Source organism: Mollisia scopiformis, assembly GCF_001500285.1.
Source record: "Mollisia scopiformis unplaced genomic scaffold LY89scaffold_16, whole genome shotgun sequence".
In the NCBI taxonomy this organism is placed as follows: Eukaryota; Fungi; Ascomycota; class Leotiomycetes; order Helotiales; family Mollisiaceae; genus Mollisia; species Mollisia scopiformis.
Genome location: NW_017263596.1, coordinates 1,236,604 through 1,255,404, shown reverse-complemented (window position 1 = coordinate 1,255,404; position 18,801 = coordinate 1,236,604). Strand labels below are relative to the sequence as shown.

General features: G+C 47.7%; 7 protein-coding genes across 7 annotated transcripts; 2 read left to right on the top strand and 5 right to left on the bottom strand.

Annotated features, from left to right (window-relative positions):
• Window positions 1–209: 209 nt before the first annotated feature.
• Window positions 210–1,097, top strand: LY89DRAFT_588758 (uncharacterized protein; the record flags this gene model as incomplete). Its single annotated transcript, XM_018209500.1, has 1 exon — window positions 210–1,097. One exon carries the CDS (start codon window positions 210–212, stop codon window positions 1,095–1,097), a length of 888 nt encoding a protein of 295 aa, XP_018069443.1.
• Window positions 1,098–2,476: 1,379 nt separating this feature from the next.
• LY89DRAFT_129216 (ATP binding/alanine-tRNA ligase) lies at window positions 2,477–3,540 on the bottom strand. The gene has a single exon (XM_018205227.1). The coding sequence runs from the start codon at window positions 3,420–3,422 to the stop codon at window positions 2,616–2,618; it is 807 nt and encodes a 268-aa protein (XP_018069442.1). The 5' UTR covers window positions 3,423–3,540; the 3' UTR covers window positions 2,477–2,615.
• Window positions 3,541–4,263: 723 nt separating this feature from the next.
• Window positions 4,264–5,415, bottom strand: LY89DRAFT_568527 (uncharacterized protein; the record flags this gene model as incomplete). The annotated part of the gene is made up of 1 exon (XM_018208567.2): window positions 4,264–5,415. A coding segment is annotated over one exon (1,152 nt), but the record flags the coding sequence as incomplete, so codon positions are not given.
• An 805-nt stretch (window positions 5,416–6,220) lies between these two features.
• Window positions 6,221–7,340, bottom strand: LY89DRAFT_720481 (uncharacterized protein). Its single transcript, XM_018218571.1, has 2 exons — window positions 6,886–7,340; window positions 6,221–6,634 (listed from the first exon to the last, which is right to left on the bottom strand). The coding sequence occupies exons 1-2, from the start codon at window positions 7,289–7,291 to the stop codon at window positions 6,303–6,305; spliced, it is 738 nt and encodes a 245-aa protein (XP_018069440.1). The 5' UTR covers window positions 7,292–7,340; the 3' UTR covers window positions 6,221–6,302.
• A 2,925-nt stretch (window positions 7,341–10,265) lies between these two features.
• On the bottom strand, window positions 10,266–10,895 carry LY89DRAFT_589322 (uncharacterized protein; the record flags this gene model as incomplete). Its single annotated transcript, XM_018209524.1, has 1 exon — window positions 10,266–10,895. The coding sequence occupies one exon, from the start codon at window positions 10,893–10,895 to the stop codon at window positions 10,266–10,268; it is 630 nt and encodes a 209-aa protein (XP_018069439.1).
• A 729-nt stretch (window positions 10,896–11,624) lies between these two features.
• LY89DRAFT_708590 (RNA-metabolising metallo-beta-lactamase) lies at window positions 11,625–15,091 on the bottom strand. Its single transcript, XM_018217690.1, has 2 exons — window positions 14,818–15,091; window positions 11,625–14,622 (listed from the first exon to the last, which is right to left on the bottom strand). Exons 1-2 carry the CDS (start codon window positions 14,961–14,963, stop codon window positions 11,865–11,867), a joined length of 2,904 nt encoding a protein of 967 aa, XP_018069438.1. The 5' UTR covers window positions 14,964–15,091; the 3' UTR covers window positions 11,625–11,864.
• Window positions 15,092–15,221: 130 nt separating this feature from the next.
• On the top strand, window positions 15,222–18,781 carry LY89DRAFT_649724 (uncharacterized protein). The gene is made up of 5 exons (XM_018212079.1): window positions 15,222–16,763; window positions 16,815–16,912; window positions 16,959–17,299; window positions 17,351–18,531; window positions 18,584–18,781. Exons 1-5 carry the CDS (start codon window positions 15,399–15,401, stop codon window positions 18,665–18,667), a joined length of 3,069 nt encoding a protein of 1,022 aa, XP_018069437.1. The 5' UTR covers window positions 15,222–15,398; the 3' UTR covers window positions 18,668–18,781.
• Window positions 18,782–18,801: the final 20 nt, after the last annotated feature.

Genomic DNA, 18,801 nt, shown 5'->3' with positions numbered 1-18,801 from the left:
AGCTCGTGTTTCCAACTTGGGGCTTGCTTATTGCAACCTTACCAAGTATAGCTGGTTGACATCCGAGGTGAGGCGTAGTCATGCCAGAAAAGACGGAAAAGCATGTGCATGGGATATTGATTACCGTACAAGGAACTTATAAGGGTACCTTCCTCAGTGAATTGGACGAGTTGGCCTTCGGCATTTGCGCGCGATTTTAGTTTTAAAACATGACTGCTGCACTCAATTTGACCCAACTTTCGCCTTCACTCTTTCTTTCCCGCCCATCCGTCAAAGATGATATCCCTGATTCGACGGCTCCAAAGCTTATCTTCCTAGCCACTTGGATGAACGCACGAGATGTACACATCGCCAAATATATCATCCGCTATCAGACTCTCTACCCCACGGCGCACATTCTCGTGGCCACATCGTCGTTCCGCTACTACTTCAGCCCCCGTTCCGCCCGTCGTGAAGTTGCGCCTGCTGTTAAAGTAATTCGCGATGTCCTCGGAGACGATACTAGCAAAGGTTCCGAACCTCGCATGTTGATACACGTCTTTTCGAATGGAGGCTCATGCGTGCTCTACCACCTCTACGATCGATATGCTAAGGCAAGCAGAGAACGATCTTCAACCTCTGAACACGAGCGCCTCCTTCCATCACACGTCACTATCTTCGACTCAGTCCCAGGCCGCTGGAGCTACAAAGGATCAACACAAGCCGTACTTGCCGCTGTTCCTGCTGGATGGGCGCGCAAGTTAGCCATCCCGCCAGTCCACATACTGGGTTCTTGCTGGGTCGTCAAGTACATCCTGCTTAGAGTGCCCGAGGAAACACACGTATGGGGAGGAGCACATAATGATCCGGCTCGGGTGCGCGAGACCTGCCGCGCATACGTCTATAGTGAGACCGATCAGTTTGTTCAATATCGTGCTGTGGAAAAACATGCCGACGATGCTGAAACCAAAGGCTTTGTGGTCGTGCGCCGTGATAAGTTTCCGAATAGTGCGCATGTCGCTCATGCCCGATCCAACCCTGATCGTTATTGGTCTCTGGTCAAGGAAACCTGGGAGGCAGGTCAAAGACAAGATGAAAAGCTGCCTGCAAACTTGTAATGTTGACGTATGTGCTAGCTTAGACGTTTAGCTTTCCCTTGGATGGTGAAATGTTCTGAAAATATTGGAGTTGAAGACTTGATTCACATGAGACATAGACCTTGTGTAAGACAAACATTCAGATGAAAAAATAGAGAAATGACACAGGCACAATGCATTTACTTCGATTCAATCACTTGAGCTTTGCTCCAGTGATATATCTTTCTCAGAGCACTCTTACCCGCCCTCAGCAACATAACATCAAACCAATATGGACTGCTTCAACCAAAGCCACTTCATCCCAACGCCAAGAATTCGTCAAAGAGCTCACACAAAAGGCGCACTATGCCCAAGTTGTGATATAACCCACGAGTTCCTAGATGCACACACTCACGTTGATACGATCTGCCAAAACTGTTTTAGGATGATCGAGCTGAATATCTTCAAGTGCAGCTGCGAGGGGTTGACTGAGAGGGCCATCGGAAGGTATGATAAGATTGTTGGAGGGGGAAAAGGGTTCTGTATATGTCGGTACTGGGGTGTTGACTGAGGATGGAGGACATGCCAGAAGAGACGAGTTGGAGGAAAGTGGATTTTCAGGTCTTTAAATACCAGACTTTCAATCAAAGTACTTGATGCAATCTAGTTTTAACGTTTGGTCTGCGAAGTCACGTGGAGGGAGCTTTCTCCTATCAAAGAGTTTCCAAGGGCCCCTCTCCCGACCGTCAAGTGAGAGGGCGGAGGCGAAAGCAATTGTTGTTCGAAATCCTCTTCAGAGGGACAATCTATCTCAGCGAAGTCCTACCTCCGCCGAATAGACTCATGTGGCTCTCCTGACGGAGTCACTTAAACTCTCTTTGTGAATCTTTCCTAGAAGAAAAAGCAAGTAAACCTCAATCATTTCAAAGACAGAACTAGACCAAGCAATTCAAAAGAATACAGTCAATATCAAGGAACACTAAAGCGCATATCAATCAAATCAACCAAGATCCAAAACTCAAATATGCCCCTCACGATGCCACTAAGCACAACATCTACTCTTCACCCCAGCAACATCCCCTGCCCTCACTGCAACAGAACTCAGCTCCCTCCATCTCAAGGGCATTATCACACTTACACCGCATGCAGAACATGCTCGTCGACTATCGAGGAGAACATCTTCCACTGCACTTGCGTTGGGATCAAGGAACCTAGGAAGATTAGGATTGAGGTTGTCGTGGAGGATGTAGTACTTGTGGTGGAGAGCTGTGAGGTGAACTGAGATGCGGGAGACGTAAGGATAAAGGCAAACTGAAGTAGAAAGTGGGATTGGAGGTAAAGAGTCCCGATATATTGTTTGGAGCCGCTTGCTCTGCTGTTCTGTGTAGAGCGTCTCCATCAACCAAATGTTCTTTCGCATAGCTATCGAAATATCAATGCAAATTCTATGTTTTGTCCTCTACTCCCTCTGAGCCCATCGCAATCTATGTTTCCGTCAGCTGAGCTTTGTCATATCTCCTCCCCAGCAAGAATTCTATAAAGCCGCTCTTCTTCAACCGCTCAAACCACCCTGTAAGAAACCCGACTAACGCCCTTACTCCTCGAAATCTTCTTCACCTCGATCTTCCCCACCAGACTACAATCCCGCACATGGGTGCCCCCACACGGATAACTCCCCATGCCCTCCATCTCCACCACTCTCCCCAACTCCTCTCCATCCGGCAGCACAAAGTCCTCTGCTCCCGTGCACTTCTTCTTCAACTCCTCAAGTGGCCAATAATGGATATTCACCTTCGCAGCACTCTTCACGAACTCATCAGTCTTTGCTTGGATAGCTGCTTTATGCTTGCCGTCGATGAGACCTCCGAACTCGACTGCTGCTGAGTCGGGATAATGCGAGGCTTTGGATTCTGTTAATGAGGGGAGGACGCCTTCACGGCTTAGTTGGTTGATGGCGAAGCCGAGGACGTGACCTGCGGTGTGCAGACGCGAGTAAAGCTCCCTTTTTTCTGCATCGATATTTTGCTTGATTTCATCGCCTACTGAGAAGGGGATTGGAGTAGGGGGATTAAAGCGACCGAAATGCAAGATCTGATGTCCTGTTGCGGGATGGCGTACGGATTGGACTTCAAATGTGTGTTTGCATTTCGAATCCGTGATGGTGCCGGTGTCGGTGGGTTGGCCGCCACCTTGAACGTAAAATATTGTTTCGTCTGTGATTAGGACATGATCGTTTTCAGTTGGGTCTTTGATCAGAGCTTGGTCTGCTTCTGGAAGTGTTGTGACGGGGTTTATTGAGAGAACTTTGCTGGTGTATTCACGAAGCTCTTGCTGATCCTGGTAGACTAATTTCGTTCGCGTAGCCATCTTCAATCGTGTCAGATTGGTGCGATTGACGCAGAAGCACTCACTGTACTATGATTTCTGTGGAGGGGTGTTCTCAGTCTTGTAGCATTCAATCTTACTAACAGGAATTTTCTTGTCATGAGAGGTAGTTATACTTGTGTTCCACAAGACTCGAAGCTTCTGTGACACCAAAGGGCGCGAATGACTAAGATTGCCAAAGTGGGTCATTTCATGACGTTTGAATGGTCACCCAATCAAAAAGCGACATACGTTTGAAGATTCTGTTCTTCCTTTCGATTGATTATTTTTAGATGACTCTTGCTACATGTCAGATTACGTGTCATTGCTCAATTCAAGAGCCAGTACGTTCTCAACTTCGACCAAATTCGAAGTCACGTGAAGTGTAATTATCCTCCTTTCCATAGACTGGTGGTGGCGGAACGAACTATGGAAATGACCGACAAGAGCAAAACCAGAATCAGAGCTACAAAATAGGGTCTAAACTCATCTTCATACAGCTATGTTTCTTGTAATATGTACATACAGCGTTCTCATCAGTTCATCATACAATATGAATGCCTTCTCCAATCCTTCGCTCGTGATGGTAGGTGGATGGAAAGTCCATGATTGCAGTCTTGTATGAAACTGTGTTCTCATCCGTCTATGTGTGCTGCATGCCCTGGCCCAGGTCCCTTTGCACCTTTATTGCTTCAGCTCTTGTCTTGGAGCGATCATAACATCATCGCCACATGTATATCATGGAGTGTTTTGTATGTGCAGCCAGGTTAATGACTGTGGGTTCCAAAACCGCTATAGCCATTTTGTAAGGGACTTGATCCCTTTTTCACTGCCAACTAAGCTTTCAAGGCCAAAGACAAGCCGCATACTCTAAATATTGGCCCACCGTTCCATAGATTTGGCTCAACTCATCCGACATGAGTTGCGGGCCATTTAGATGATCTCTTTGCTTCGCAAACTGATGTCTCCACAAAGCAATATTCCAAGCAAAACTCGAATGTCCTACGCCAGCAAACTCGGAAGACTTCATCAAGACCAAGTAATCGACCAAAGCTTGTTGATCAAAGGTGAGACTTTGAAGTCGTTTCGTATCTTCGCCGCTGACCAGATCATGCTTTGTGGAGACGGTGAGGTTGAACTTGTGTGCGTCGTTTGTGAAGTGCTGTAGTTGGCCGACATCCCCTGATGCAAGGTAGATGACCGGCAATCCAGAAGCAGCAGCCTGTTCGAGGTAGTAGTGTGATTGGACGCTGTATTTCGAGTACTCGTATACTTGGACAGGGAATCCTCTTTGAGAATCCATCTCCGTACGCAGGTGGGCGCCAAAGAAAGAACCTTTCCAGATTTCATCCCCAAACTTGCCATTGAGATCGTATGACGAGACGAGGTTCTTCAGAACTGTCGTAGCCAACTCTCTCGCCTCCTTGCGGAACTTCAGGATCTTGCCAAAGTCGAGAACAAAGCCTTCCAGATCAGAATAGATTGGATACTTCAAGTATGAGCGCTCCAAATCCACTACCACCTGTGAATTGGTATCTCTCTCTTTACTCAACCACCCGTAAAACTTCCCTCTCCATCCCTCTGGGTGTGCAATGCCCGTCGGTGTATCTTCCATCAGACTCTCTGGCAGAAGCCTGATAGCATCCTCACTCGATTGCTTCGCAAACTCCTCTGCATCATCAAACAGCTGCAGCTGCGGACATGACAGTCTCAACGATTCCACAAAATGCGTCTCGTCAAAGATGTAATCGAAAGAAATCGTCTCCCTTTCCCAGATATGCGAGATATCGTTTGGGTCCCGCAGTATCACTCTTGGCAGAGCCAACCCCGCTCCCGCAGAAATGGCATAACGAACGCAATTCAAGATCGAGTTGCGGAGATTACCCACTCCGCCTCCAGATCGATTGCAGGTGAACAGCAATTTTGGATTCCATTCCGTGTTCGCGCAGAGGTTCTTGACCGCGGCTGATTCAAGAAGTGGTTCGTCGAAGAGGTCTGTCGTTTCGACGAGGTCTTGTTGGGAGACTTCCGCGATAGGTGACCACGCAAACGTGGGGATGGTGAAGATCGATGGTCTCAGGTAGACCAGAGAAACCAAGAAGACGATGCTTCCAACGGCGATCAATGGAGCATATCTCGAGTTCCTAATCGACTTTGCTTTCGCAAGTATGAACATCGTGAGAATTGACAAGAGAATCATGTCGACGGAAGGAAAAGAGAACGCCCACAAAAGGCTCGAATTACCCATGGAAGTTCTAGCCTTGGGGATTGGCACCTAATTTGAAGGTCCAAGCCCCCTATCTGCAGCGAGCCGATAGCGTGGGTACGCTAGAACTTGGTCGCCGCCGGTGTCCGAGTGGCCCGCCAGGGGAGCCGAGAGGAAAGAACGATCCCCATTGGCAATTGCAGCGCCACAATACGCAGTGATCTGCACCCAATTTTAGCGAGTTATTGATTCTGCATCCCCCTGAAGCCCTGACGCGGGATGATAATGAGCGAGTCTCGGGCTTTCGGGTTCAGAACTTGAAAGAAAGAAGGCTTTACGACCCGAGAATATCATGTTCTCGGTCTCAAACGAAGTACATCGATGATGTCCACGTTTCTGAGGCAATACCAGCAACAAGCCGAACACTCAATCTCGTTTGTATTATTATAGCGCAACCAGGTTATCGGGGACGGCTATATATATTAAGCTGAAATGAGCAACCAACTCAATTCGGAACCAGGCTAAATGCAAAAGAGTACATATCAACATCAGCCAAGATCTTTCTTCCATCTCGCTCAATTTCTCCATTCACCAGCAGCAAAGTGTCATGATCGCGAACAGAACGTACGTATACATAATTTGGGGATAGCAGAAGTGGAAACAGGATTGTCGATTATTCATCTATTCGATCCATATCCCCCGATTGACACCAATACCTCCTTTGCCAAGTGAGGATATTCGAACGCAAAATGCCGGCCGAACCTGTACATCTCAGGCTTCTCTTTCAAATTTTTGATTTGCGTCCTCATCTCAACCAGCTTCGGACGCCATTTCTCCAGTCCTGCAGGTGTGAGCATTTCTAATCCTTCAAGCCCTTGGCACTCGACAGTAGAATGCCACAAACTTTGCCGCCACTCCTCCTCGAAGTCTTCCCCAACCTGATAACGAACTCGCTCCCAGGCCTCTCGCCATCTTCGGGAAGCCAGAGCATGCTCAAGTGCTATCTGATCTGCAAGCAAAAGTTGTTCTTCCACCTTCTCAGGGGTGTAGGGACCGACAGGAAGTGGAACCCCAAGATCAGGGTTTCCGTGACGACAAACCCAATCCGAGATACAATACCTGATGTAATCAAGTCGAAAGTAAAAGTCGAAACGAGGAAGTCCCAGTTCAGGCTGGAGATGCGCCCGCATCGATGATGCAAACAGCTCACCGTAGATGATGATCTGATACATGGCTCTGTCTGCAGTGCCCATTGCCTACCTGCAGCCTTGTCGATCAAGTCTGCAACTGGATTTAGAGTCGTGAAACGCATTGCGTGAAGTCGTCGTATATCATCCATTGTGAGGCTGGCTTTAGCAATGCATAGGTCGTAGAGTCCTTCAATGCCACACATGAAGGCTTGTCGAAGCACATCACTATTGTCCTGGCTCTCGAGGGCCCAATCTCTAACTTGACGGACCGTCGCTGCAATGAGAAAATATGGATCTGGACGAAAGAAGGTTCGTGATGCTGCACCAGCCAACTGAAGGATCTGATGGGGATCTGTTTCCCAAAATGCATTTCGCAATGTTCGGCAACTTGAGGATGCATTCTTAAAGTCTTCGATGTTGTGCAGATGGTTAGGGAGCAGCACCAAGATTTCTACTGGGAGATCAAGTAGCTCCATCGTATTAGAATTGGACCATTGAGTTTATCGTGAGTTAAGAAGATATGATTGCAATGGGTGAGATTGTGAGCGCCTCTTCAAACATCTTGAAGGACGCTACTGTATCCGAAAATAGAAGGTGTGGCGCATTTTACCCCGCCATTTGTTGACATTTTCGTTCTGTGAATCGTCTTTTAATGCATTAGTTAATTATCATATTTGACTTCGAAAGTCTTACCCTAATGAAGTACACACTCACATCAAATCTAAGTAGTCAAAAAAACACAATGATCCCCAGTGAGAGAGCAGCTATCTGAAATCGGTACCCTCTTGACATGATGAACATGGTGAATGCTTTCCTACGAGTGACTGGGCCAGTAATTTCGTTCCCTGGGAAACATTCACACTATCTCGCTGGGAATCAAAATGGTCTGTGATAGCGCAACTTTTCCAATGCCGTCGAAACATCTTTCTCAGCAATCGTGAACCCATATCACGATTCGAGGTTTGGAGAGTCCACAAACATCCAAAATGAAAAGCCATTCTAGGCCTCGATATTTTCCAGATACAGACCGCAAACATCCTGTACCGGGTAAACCACAACCAGAACCTCAACCTCAACAGCCGAAGAGTCGAAGGCCATTTCGCATCTGCCAATGTTTTGGAAAGCCATGTCATTGCAATGATCACGAAGTTGTGGAGGATCACATTTGTGCGAAGTGTCAGCCTAAGAATGGAGCATGAGCGTTGGAAGATGGCATCAAATCGACCCTGATCTATTCACAAGGCGATAATACATGTTGGCATTTTCGGTGATACAAGGCTGTCCAAGTACTGGAGATATTTTCGTCATATGATATGTTGCTGAAAGCTCTGCGTACGAGGGCGGGTTTGTGGCTATAGAAATCTTGAGAACAAAATAGTCTTGCAATGTTTAAAACAGTCTCAATGATCTTGTCCACTTGATCCTAAAAGTGAAGCCAAGGTAGCAAAACTTTGATATTTCGAAGTCGAACGTATTTTACCCAGTTAAATTCACGCAACATAGACTTAGGGTATTAGTCTTGACCTTCTGTGCTCGGATTCCTTCAATTTCTTCATCGCAACTACAACACAACAATTCAAGACAGTACGAAACCCTCCAAAACTCTTCCTCTATCAACGGCATCCCCACTTCCCAACGAAAATGCCCAACGATACTAGCACCAGCGCAAAGGCCAATGGCGCAGGCGCTTTCCAAGAAGGCGTTCAACAGCGAGTCCTCGTCGAGTTCCGTTGCGTCAAGTGCAATCACCTAATGGGTAATCACCCTCTTTCTTTTAAACTGCCCCTTCTACTCTATACACTACGTATGAGCTTCATAATATCAACAACGGCTATTTCTTATTGCGGCAGTTCTTGAAAGTGAATAACTACTGATGGTAACCACTAGACTCAAATTATCAAACCACTATGGGCAAGTTGAGGGGTCTACGCAAGAATGACGACGGCGAGCTGGTCCTGGACGGAGCATACAAAGGCACCAAACCCTGTCTAAAGTGTCTCGATTCACAAAAGCCCGCCACAAAGAAGGTATCCGAAGCAGATGTGGAGAAGGAATGAATGGCATCGGGTATCGGTTGCATGGTGGAAGATAGGTCGTACAAGCGCAATAGTAGCATGGATTTTACAAGGGCGGCAGGGTCTGGTAGCGCGACTAGCTGAGCCTGGTTCATCTGTTGAAGGACAGCAAACATTCAGAGGTTTACCACGGAAGCGAGTTGACAATGCGATGCTTTGTTATTGAGACGTTCTTGGAGTCAGCTTTCGAACTCCGCTTTTGTGACTTGACTATGATGTGATACCAGTGAGGAACAAGAACAGAAGTTTGTTACTCGGTATTCCATGCTGTGGAGATGTTAGCATCATGCGTGCTTGACATTCCGTAGATGAACACAAGCGGGATAAGATCGCTCCAAGGGACAGGTAGCCTTATCGAAGCTGCAACTCGATCTCGAAGACAGACGAGAGGTACTCCAGATCAATTGAACCATTTAAATATAAGCCAATCACCTGATCTTGATGAAATATAGAAAGCGAAATGGCTACCTGGAGGTTATCCTTTTCTCAAAATAATTTGATGCCGGTTACTTACGAATCACTTTCGACCATCCACCACTTCCATTTGGCGACTTAATCTGAGATTGTCTCCATGCCAAAGTAGTCTGAACCGATGTTACCTATTATCAATTCCAAACAGTGGGTACTTCATGCCAAAGTTGGAAAGTCGTGCTTGGCAGGGTCGTTTGAAGAAAGCTGGCCAAGACACTCAATGTTAAGTCAAAGCATTATGGAATTAAGTTATGCTTCCATTCCATCTTGAGTTTGTCTGTTTTCCCTCATGAAGAATAATGACATGTTTAAGGTTTGAATGTCTGCATAGTGTTTTCTCAACCACCAGGGATTCACTTCAAGTCGCGAAAAGTCGCGAAAAATAAGCGAGACGTGGGGGTTCTTCAACTGTGGAGGTGAATTTCAAACATGCTTGATATAGATGGCGTTAGAACGACTATAATCTTGTTTTGTTGATAAACAAGAGTAGACTGAGCCTTCTTTGAGGATCTGGCAAGACCAAGGAGATGAGACGACAGATCAATGTTGCACGTGATACCCCTTTTATTGCCTCCTTCCACTCTCCACTTCCCACCTGCATGCAACTGCGTCAAAATATCTGAGTCACAACTAGGAAGGTACTAGATACATCTAGGGCTGGAATATTCACTTACCTGTAAGCACCAGCAAACAATGTAAAGAACGAGCAAACAATGTGAAGAACACGCTTTATTTCATATAACACGACCCCAATCTCCAATGAACCATACTTCAACGTCAACGCGCTTCGAATTTACATGTCCAAAGCCTATATCGACTAGACCATTCCGCAACTTCATCGCTTCATATCAAAACAGAACGCCCGAGTTCAACGAGTCCACACCATTCTCAATCCTCAGTATCGTCATAGTCCCTCCTTGGTGAGCCAAACCCAAACAACGGATCGCTGACCAAGCATGCCAGTCCTTGTCTTATCCCAACCGAAATCTTTAATCGATTTCTTCATTCTGTCCTTATCATCCATCACGAGCCTCAGTCCATGCGCCCACGCACCATTCCCCTTCTCCGAGCATTCGTACATGATGTTTTTCTTATCATCCGCGTTGTTACAACCAAGCTGCTGCATCATCTCCTTGACAGTCATGGTTACAGGCACAAGCCATCTCTGGTGCGCACCAGACCCTTCCCTGTACGATGTCAACTGCCAAGGCTTCTCCTTCGACTTGAGGACATGGACCACGCAATGCTCTTGGAAATGGAGAAGGTTGTATCCGTGGGGGACACCAACACCTCCGGTTTGGTTGCGGAGATGAGTGCCTGGTGCGTCACCATCGGTGTTAGGAGCTACAGCCGGTTGTGGCATACCGAATTGTTGCGGCGGCATGAAATGTGGTGGCATAGGTGCATATCCGAACTGGAAAGGGGGTTGATAAACATGCGGCGAAGGGATAGGATAGCCGACGCCTCCAAAATGATTTGGGGGAGAAGGTCCACGGTCAGGGCCGTGAGCAGTGTTGAATCCGCCGGGAGACATGAAATGAGCCATTGATCCGAGGTAATTGGGGAAGAAGGGTTGCGAGATCTGAGTTGGAATTCTTGGGGGTGGTGGGCCAAGATCTCTTCCGTGGTGTTGATTCCACCCGTGCTTTGTCTCTACTTGTGCCGAGATATGCTCGAAGTAGCCGATGCTATGACCAGATACGGAGAAGACTTCCACGGAGCAAAAAAAGACCACCTGGACAGTATGAAGAGGGTCACAGAGCTTGGCGTATGTAATGATAGCTTTGGAGAATGGATAAGGTAGATGATAGGGGATCGTTCGCTCCTGAAGAGACGCCACGATGATTATTGTAGAAGGTGGAATTGGGCGACAGAGATTAAAGAGATGACTGCATGTATGCGTAAGATGCCATGGATGATTGTTCGTGTTGAGAAAGATTAGGAGGCATGGAGGAGATTTTATAGATTGTAGGAGAATGTCTGTGAATCACATCTTTCGGACTATGATGAGATTGTGAAGTGGGTGATTCGAATGCACCCAGTGATTCACGACGATTTGAGCCTTGTCAGGCTCATAACCAAGAACGAAAACTTAAAGATAGGCACCAAAGTTTGGCTTCCTGCTCAGAAATGCAAATGCAAATATTTGAATTGTCATGCTTGTTACGCTTCGTGATGTTCAAGGACTTAGCAGCGAAGCAGGTGCAAAGGTTTAATGCTGGATAGCAAATTAGCACAAAATGATGCTACAAGTAGAAAAAATGACAACGAAAAATGGAAACCAAATCTGCAAACAATAGCGCCCATAAAGTTATGGTTACACGCCAACATGAAGAACGGTGCGTGGACTGAAGACCAGTAGGTCTGCACTACAATCAAGAGTCGATCCAAGAGCCTTTCCATCTCACTTCCATTTCATCTTGGGTCGCCCCGGGTCATAAATACAATGATATTACATGCCAACGGTCTGAATTCGGAAATGACGGTGCAGCAAGTGCCTTAATCATTTCACCACAGCCAGCCCTTCGTAAATCTTCTTTCTGACAGCATAAAAAGTACTACGCTTGTGCATGCCAGTGCCGAAACCTGATGGCGACTCGATGCTCTCAATCTCGATCCTTCCAGTCCCAGTCTTTCTCACACTTACTGTGCCATCGATCAATAAAGTCCCTTCGCCCTTGAACTCTGATATGTGGCCAGATGCTTGCATTATCTTTTTGAGATCTGCTAGGCGAAGATCGCCAACTTGAAGGGGATGGGCGACTGATCTTGTGGCAGACACCATGCTCGAAGGTAGAACATCCAGGATGGGGACTTCCGGGGGCTGCACGACGTCAACCACATCACTCTTAGATGCCTCATCAGGATCATCTTCCAGTAATTTCTGCTTCTTGTTGCTTCCTTCTCCATCGACGCCTTGTGCCTCTTCTTGCATGGCCTCAAGACGCGCTGTAACTGTAGCAATACTGAAGCCCTTGACATTCTGCCATATCAGACGTCTGACGAGAGCATCTGTCAATTTGACAGCCCATGCGTGAGTGTCAACACTCGCATCAACAGTCACACCAATCTCAGGAGTGAACACATCGATTGCTGAGTTATCCGCAGATTGGGCAGCAAGCAACGTCCGACAATCGTTTGCGAGGCTTAATGTCTCTTCCTTCATGCCACCAACTAAAATTAGCTTGCGCGGTTGTATGAGCGGGATCAGCATGTGTAAGCTTCGCTTGTCATGCAATCCAGCAAAGTCTACGAATGCAAGACGAACGCTGAGACTGAGCGATTCAGTGGTGTATTCAAGTCTGGCAGGACCGGTAATTTCCTCCTCAACCTCGTCGTCGGATGAGTCGTCTTCCACACCTCGCTGCATGTCCGCGAGGTCAGGCGAATCACGCGAGTCTCTGCCGGTCTGCTGTCTCTTACTGTTCCCGTTGGACATACGATGGTCAGTTGGAGCCGCAACATCGTCCCATTTCCGCTTCTTGCCTAATGTATCTTTTGTGTCGTACTTGTTGGGTTGCTGGCGAACATCTTGGCCATCTTCGTCACGTTCTTCTGCACGCAAAAAGTCTTCTGGCCGGATCAATTCTCCAAAGTCATCATTCCTTTTCCGGCGGATAGCGATAGGAAACATCTTCTCGCGTCCCTTCTTTCCTCGCACATCAAAGTCGTACACACCTTTTTTCCGAATGAGAATGTTTATGCCGAGATCTTCATCGCTCAGGCCGATTTTCTTTCGGTTGGCTTGACCCATCGTTGCCGAGATGTTGAGAGCCTTACCCTGTTGTTCCGTCTCTGAACCATCCGAGTCTGAGGACGAGTCTGACGAAGCATCATCAACAATATCGGCAGAGGTCTCCAGAGAGGTTGAGGCACCTAATTGCGCGGTAGTTTGAAGTTGACGTTGGGTCGCAAGCCATTGTTGATAAACGCTCAAGTCATTACCCTCCAAGGCTACTCGCTTTGCTTCCTGAATCTGAAGTGATCTTCCACCTGTCAGAACCTGTTCTAACAACTCTCCATTTTTGGTTGTCTCTGAAACTGTGCCATTCTTCTGCTCCTCCAACCAAGACCATAGAGTTTTTGCCAGGCCGGCTTTCACTGTTTCGTTCGAGGGCTTCGCAACACGTTCCGTGAGAATGACAAGATTGCGACTGTCGTCGGCAATCTTTCGAAGCACATCTCTGGAGAAGCCCCATTCAAGAGAGGTGTCGCTTGATAGGATGACTTTGCCAACTGAACGCCCAAGATTATCGGTCTCGTTGAGAACTCGATCAATCTGCCCTCTCCTCTCGAGTAACCGTAAATGCTTGAAGTAAAACGGTCCAGCCCCGGGCCCTTCCTGATCTCCCGGATTCTTGGATTGCAGACCAGTGTTTGTCTCAAATTCTCTCACGATCGATTCATCCATCCATTCAATCATACTTCGGGTATATCGCATGGTCGCTCCAATATTCTTGCTTGCAAGATACAGCTTTGTGGTCCTCAGTGGACTGTCATCATCTGCATTTTCAGTCCGCCAGGTATTCTCCAGCAGGTATGCAAGCTCCAGCACCCGGGCACTCGAATCTGTTGGAATCAGTACAATACCACCTTTGCTGGCCGCTGACTTTATCATGTTGAGAAGGAGGTCATCTCTTTTCGCTCGTCCACCAGGGAGTGCTACTCGTTCTCCTCCACGGCTACTGCAAATAAGAGCAGTTGGTTTTCGCAAGGCCTCGATCACCTCTGCACCACCGGCACCAGCGCCCCCTAGCCAAGCAGCACCAGCCAAGACATTCTCGCGTGCTTGGTTCCAATCGACTGCGTAAACAACAGACTCCAAACCCATTTGAATATGCCATATTGTGCCACCCAAAGTATGTCCTGCATTGTAGGCAGTAATAACGAGGCCGTTGAGAGGTGGGGAAAACGGTGATGCCGTCGCTGAGCAAGGCTGCGAGTATTTCAAAGGATTAATGAGAGAGAAGTATGACGCAATTTCTTCAGAAGTAGGGGATTGAAGAAGTATGTTGGATTCCTGTCGACTAGGGGCGGAGAATGAAGTTTCAGATACGGCATCGGAGGGTATAGTCGTCGAGGCCAGAGGTGTCGAGGTGTACAAGTCCTGCAGCAGAGTCCGTCCCAGAGAGATGACAGGTAGCGTTGCATATATGGGTATCCGTGTAAACAATGGAAAGTGTTTACAGCAATGCGCAAAAGCTGCGAGGTGAGCAACTGTCGCATGCGTAAGGAGAATGAAAGACAGAGTTGGGACATGCCTATAAATCGGGTCAGCTACTTATTCAGAGCATGAACAAGGACAAGAGGCAGCAAGGCAAGGTCCGAGGGCGAAGGCGAATCTGTCAAGGCAAAAGGACGGATGAATGTCTTTTCATTGATGTCTGGTATACATTGTTGCCCGCGCTGCTATGCGCCAGACCGACGCATAGTTCCAAATGGAGGATTGAACCTACTTCTCGAGCTCTTTCAGCTTTAACACATCGAAGGTCTCGTCCCAGCCAACATCGATGAGAATTTTGACCCCTCCATCAAACTCAAGTAGAGACTGCGAGGCGGACGAGTCAGACTGCGCGCCTTGCAGTGAAGTAAAGGTGAACATCTCGAAGAACCACCCCTCCTCAAGTCAAGGCACCCTGGGAATTAAATGTCAGTCGCATGCTCTGGAAATGCTCGAATTGATGCCGTTGATCGTTCTATTCGAAATAGGTCGTCGTTGTTGGAGCTGTGTAATGGAATGGAAGGAATCGCGTCCCAAGCAGACAAAGCAAGGGCCGACTTTTAGCGCGATCAGCAACCACGTGAATTGGAGTCGGCGTTCAGACGTGCAAGTTCCGATTCTCGAAAAGTGTCAACAACACCACGAGACAAAACACTTCAAAGCCTACGACAACAACGTCTTGCGGAAAAATGTCTGAACCATGAAGAGATGAATTGAATCGATATTCAGTCTTTCTGTCAGTATCTGCGCCATTCCAGAGCATAATACCCGGTTTCAGAAGCTACAGAGCTACGCAATATCCGACGCGTATACAATATGTCTGACTACCAGCTGTACCATTCCCTTGGTCAAGGAGGTCCAAACGACGACCCAAACAATCCAAATAGAAGTGGACAACCGGCCCCTCCTCATTTTCAGCAGCCTGTCGCACCCTCTCCATATCAACAGCCTGGCGCAGGGTATCCTGGGCAGCATCCATACGATCCCCAGATGGGAGGAAATCCGTCCCCTTACGGAGGGACACCAGACCCAGGCTATTTCCCAAATCAAGGCGTACAACAGAATAACGATGGAGGGCTGGCAGCACAAATGGGAAACCTAGGGCTTGGAGAAGTCGCGACACATGGGAGAAGGAAGAAGAAGGACAGACATGCATACCACAACGTCGAGCCGACTGGCTCTTCTGCAGCATTCAATGGCATACCCCAAGGTGGTGTTCCTCAATCTGCTTTCCTGAATGCAGATCCGTCGGCGATGCCAAGTCCAGCTCCTGGAGCGCAGTTTTTGAATACAGAAATCACTCATCAAATGTCCCAATTTCCTGCTCCTGTCAATGCCCCTTTCAATCCTACGAATCCGGCGACGCAAACCGAATTTGCTTCTCGGAATGGGGCACCAGATCCAGGCTTCTCAGCGAACATGCAGACATCAGCTCAAGGTCGAGTTGACCCAGATCAGATTCCTAGTGTCCCGCGATCAAGGGATGCAATCGCACAGTATTATCTGAGCCATGTGTATCCAACTTTTGAGCATCACACTCCACCTCCAGCTTCCGTGTCATTTGTCGCTTTCGATCAAGGCAATTCCTCTCCTAAGTTTACCCGTCTCACCATGAACAACATCCCTTCCACCTCTGAAGCTTTGCAGTCAACAGGATTACCTCTTGGACTACTATTGCAGCCTCTTGCTCCCTTACAAGCAGGCGAGCTCGATATACCTGTTCTAGATTTCGGCGACGTTGGTCCCCCAAGATGTCACAGGTGCCGAGCATATATCAACCCCTTTATGGTATTCCGATCTGGAGGCAACAAATTTGTCTGCAATATGTGCAATTATGCGAATGATGTGCCACCAGAATATTTCTGTGCCATCACACCACAAGGGGCTCGTGTTGATAGGGAACAACGACCAGAACTGATGCGCGGTACTGTCGAATTCCTGGTTCCCAAAGAATATTGGTCTAAAGAACCGGTTGGACTGCGGTGGCTGTTCTTGATTGACGTCGGACAAGAATCCTTCAACAAAGGCTTTCTAGAAGCGTTCTGCGAAGGCATCATGGCAGCTCTCTATGGCGGCGACGAGGAGCCTGCCGAAGATGGAAAGGTTCAGAGAAAGATACCGGAGGGATCGAAAGTTGGATTTGTCACGTTTGATCGAGACATTCACTTCTACAATATGAACGTAAGTTTACAATCCATCCCTTGAGCAGTTTCAGACTAACGAACATGCTAGCCTGCGCTTGATCAAGCTCAGATGATGATAATGCCGGACATCGAAGATCCATTTGTCCCTCTCGGTGAAGGGCTTTTCGTGGATCCATACGAGGCTAAGTACGAAGCATGAATCCTTCATTATTATGATACTAAGTAACGACAGGTCAAATATCACTTCATTGCTTAGTCAACTTCCAGCTTTGTTTTCACAAATCAAAAATCCAGAGCCAGCACTGCTACCAACCCTGAATGCTGCGTTAGCCGCACTTGAGAAGACCGGTGGCAAGATTATATGCTCCTTGGCTGCCCTTCCAACTTGGGGTCCTGGCCGGCTATTCCTTCGCGATGATGGCAAGCAACATGGGGGTGATGCCGAGAAGAAACTTTTGCAGACTGAGCATCCGGGATGGCGAAAGGCTGCTGAGAAGATGGTCACAGCTGGAGTCGGCGTGGATTTCTTTCTGGCTGCACCTGGTGGTGGATATCTTGACATTGCCACCATTGGTAAGTGTTGTCCTTCTAAGCCCAAGCAATCAATCATTAACGTAGCTGCAGGGCATGTTTCAGCTGCAACTGGCGGCGAAACCTTCTACTACCCCAACTTCGTCTCACCAAGAGATACTGAGAAGCTGTCTCAGGAGATCATGCATACCGTGACCAGAGAAACTGGATATCAAGCATTGATGAAAGTCCGATGCTCAAATGGTCTGCAGGTAGCTCACTACCACGGCAACTTCATTCAGCACACTTTCGGAGCAGATATTGAATTTGGTGTCGTTGATGCAGACAAGGCTATGGGCGTCATGTTCAGTTATGACGGGAAGCTTGATGCCAAGCTCGACGCCCACTTCCAAAGCGCATTGTTATACACGACAGCAAGTGGCGAGCGACGAGTCAGGTGCTCGAATGTGATCGCAAGCGTCAGCGACAATGCTAAGGACTGCATGAAATTCGTGGATCAAGACGCGGTCTACACGTTAATGGCCAAGGAAGCTGCTGTGAAGATGACTTCACATTCTCTCAAAGAAATCCGAGGAGGTTTGACGGAAAAGAATGTTGATATTCTTGCTGGGTATCGCAAAAACTTCTCGGGATCGCATCCACCTGGCCAGCTTGTCCTCCCGGAAAATCTCAAAGAGTTCAGCATGTATATCCTGGGTCTTATCAAGTCACGAGCATTCAAGGGCGGACAAGAACCTACCGATCGGAGAGTACACGACATGCGGATGATAAAAGGTATGGGTGCTTTGGAGTTATCGTTGTACCTTTATCCTAGGATGATCCCGATTCACAACTTGGCTCCCGAAGATGGGTTCCCGAACGCCGATGGTCATTTACAAATGCCGCCGTCCATACGTTGCTCCTTCTCGAGAGTCGAAGAAGGAGGCGTATACTTGATCGACAATGGCCAGAACTGCTACTTGTGGATGCATGCGCAAACTTCACCGAACCTTCTCATCGATTTGTTTGGCGAAGGCAAGGAGGAATTGAAGACGTTAGATCCATACAGCTCGTCATTACCCATCTTACAAACGCATCTTAGTGCCCAAGTACGGAACATTCTTGAATACCTGAAGACTCTGCGCGGTTCAAAAGCTTTGACAATTCAGCTGGCACGTCAAGGATTGGATGGTGCTGAGTATGAATTTGCGAGACTACTGGTGGAGGATAGAAACAATGAAGCACAAAGCTATGTGGACTGGTTGGTGCACATTCATCGCCATGTGCAATTAGAGGTGAGTCTCAGTTATGGGACACCGTTGGAAAGCAAAAGCTGACACTTCTTAGTTGACTGGCCAGCGAAAGAAAGATGACAGCGGTGATAACTCCATCGCATCGAACTTCGCAGGATTGCGACCTCCGTACTGGTAGTATGGTTGCATGTACCAACATTCTTGGGTCAAATGGCAATTTTCTGTCATAATGTAGGTATATTTAGCGTGCATAGAGAGACAAAAAGTGCAAAGGATTGATTTGATACCCAACCATAGCTCCTTACAGTGTTT

Bases quoted from the DNA above. Each gene is read 5' to 3' on its own strand.
- LY89DRAFT_720481 (XM_018218571.1), bottom strand. From the start codon at position 7,291: ATGGAGCTACTTGATCTCCCAGTAGAAATCTTGGTGCTGCTCCCTAAC. The intron at 6,635-6,885 runs GTAGGCAATGGG...TTTTGCTTGCAG, and splicing joins CTTGATCGACAAGGCTGCAG to ATCAGATAGCACTTGAGCAT.
- LY89DRAFT_129216 (XM_018205227.1), bottom strand. From the start codon at position 3,422: ATGGCTACGCGAACGAAATTAGTCTACCAGGATCAGCAAGAGCTTCGT.
- LY89DRAFT_708590 (XM_018217690.1), bottom strand. From the start codon at position 14,963: ATGTTCACCTTTACTTCACTGCAAGGCGCGCAGTCTGACTCGTCCGCC. The intron at 14,623-14,817 runs GTAGGTTCAATC...CCCGATTTATAG, and splicing joins AAGCTGAAAGAGCTCGAGAA to GCATGTCCCAACTCTGTCTT.
- LY89DRAFT_649724 (XM_018212079.1), top strand. From the start codon at position 15,399: ATGTCTGACTACCAGCTGTACCATTCCCTTGGTCAAGGAGGTCCAAAC. The intron at 16,913-16,958 runs GTACGAAGCATG...AAGTAACGACAG, and splicing joins GTGGATCCATACGAGGCTAA to GTCAAATATCACTTCATTGC. The intron at 17,300-17,350 runs GTAAGTGTTGTC...ACGTAGCTGCAG, and splicing joins TCTTGACATTGCCACCATTG to GGCATGTTTCAGCTGCAACT.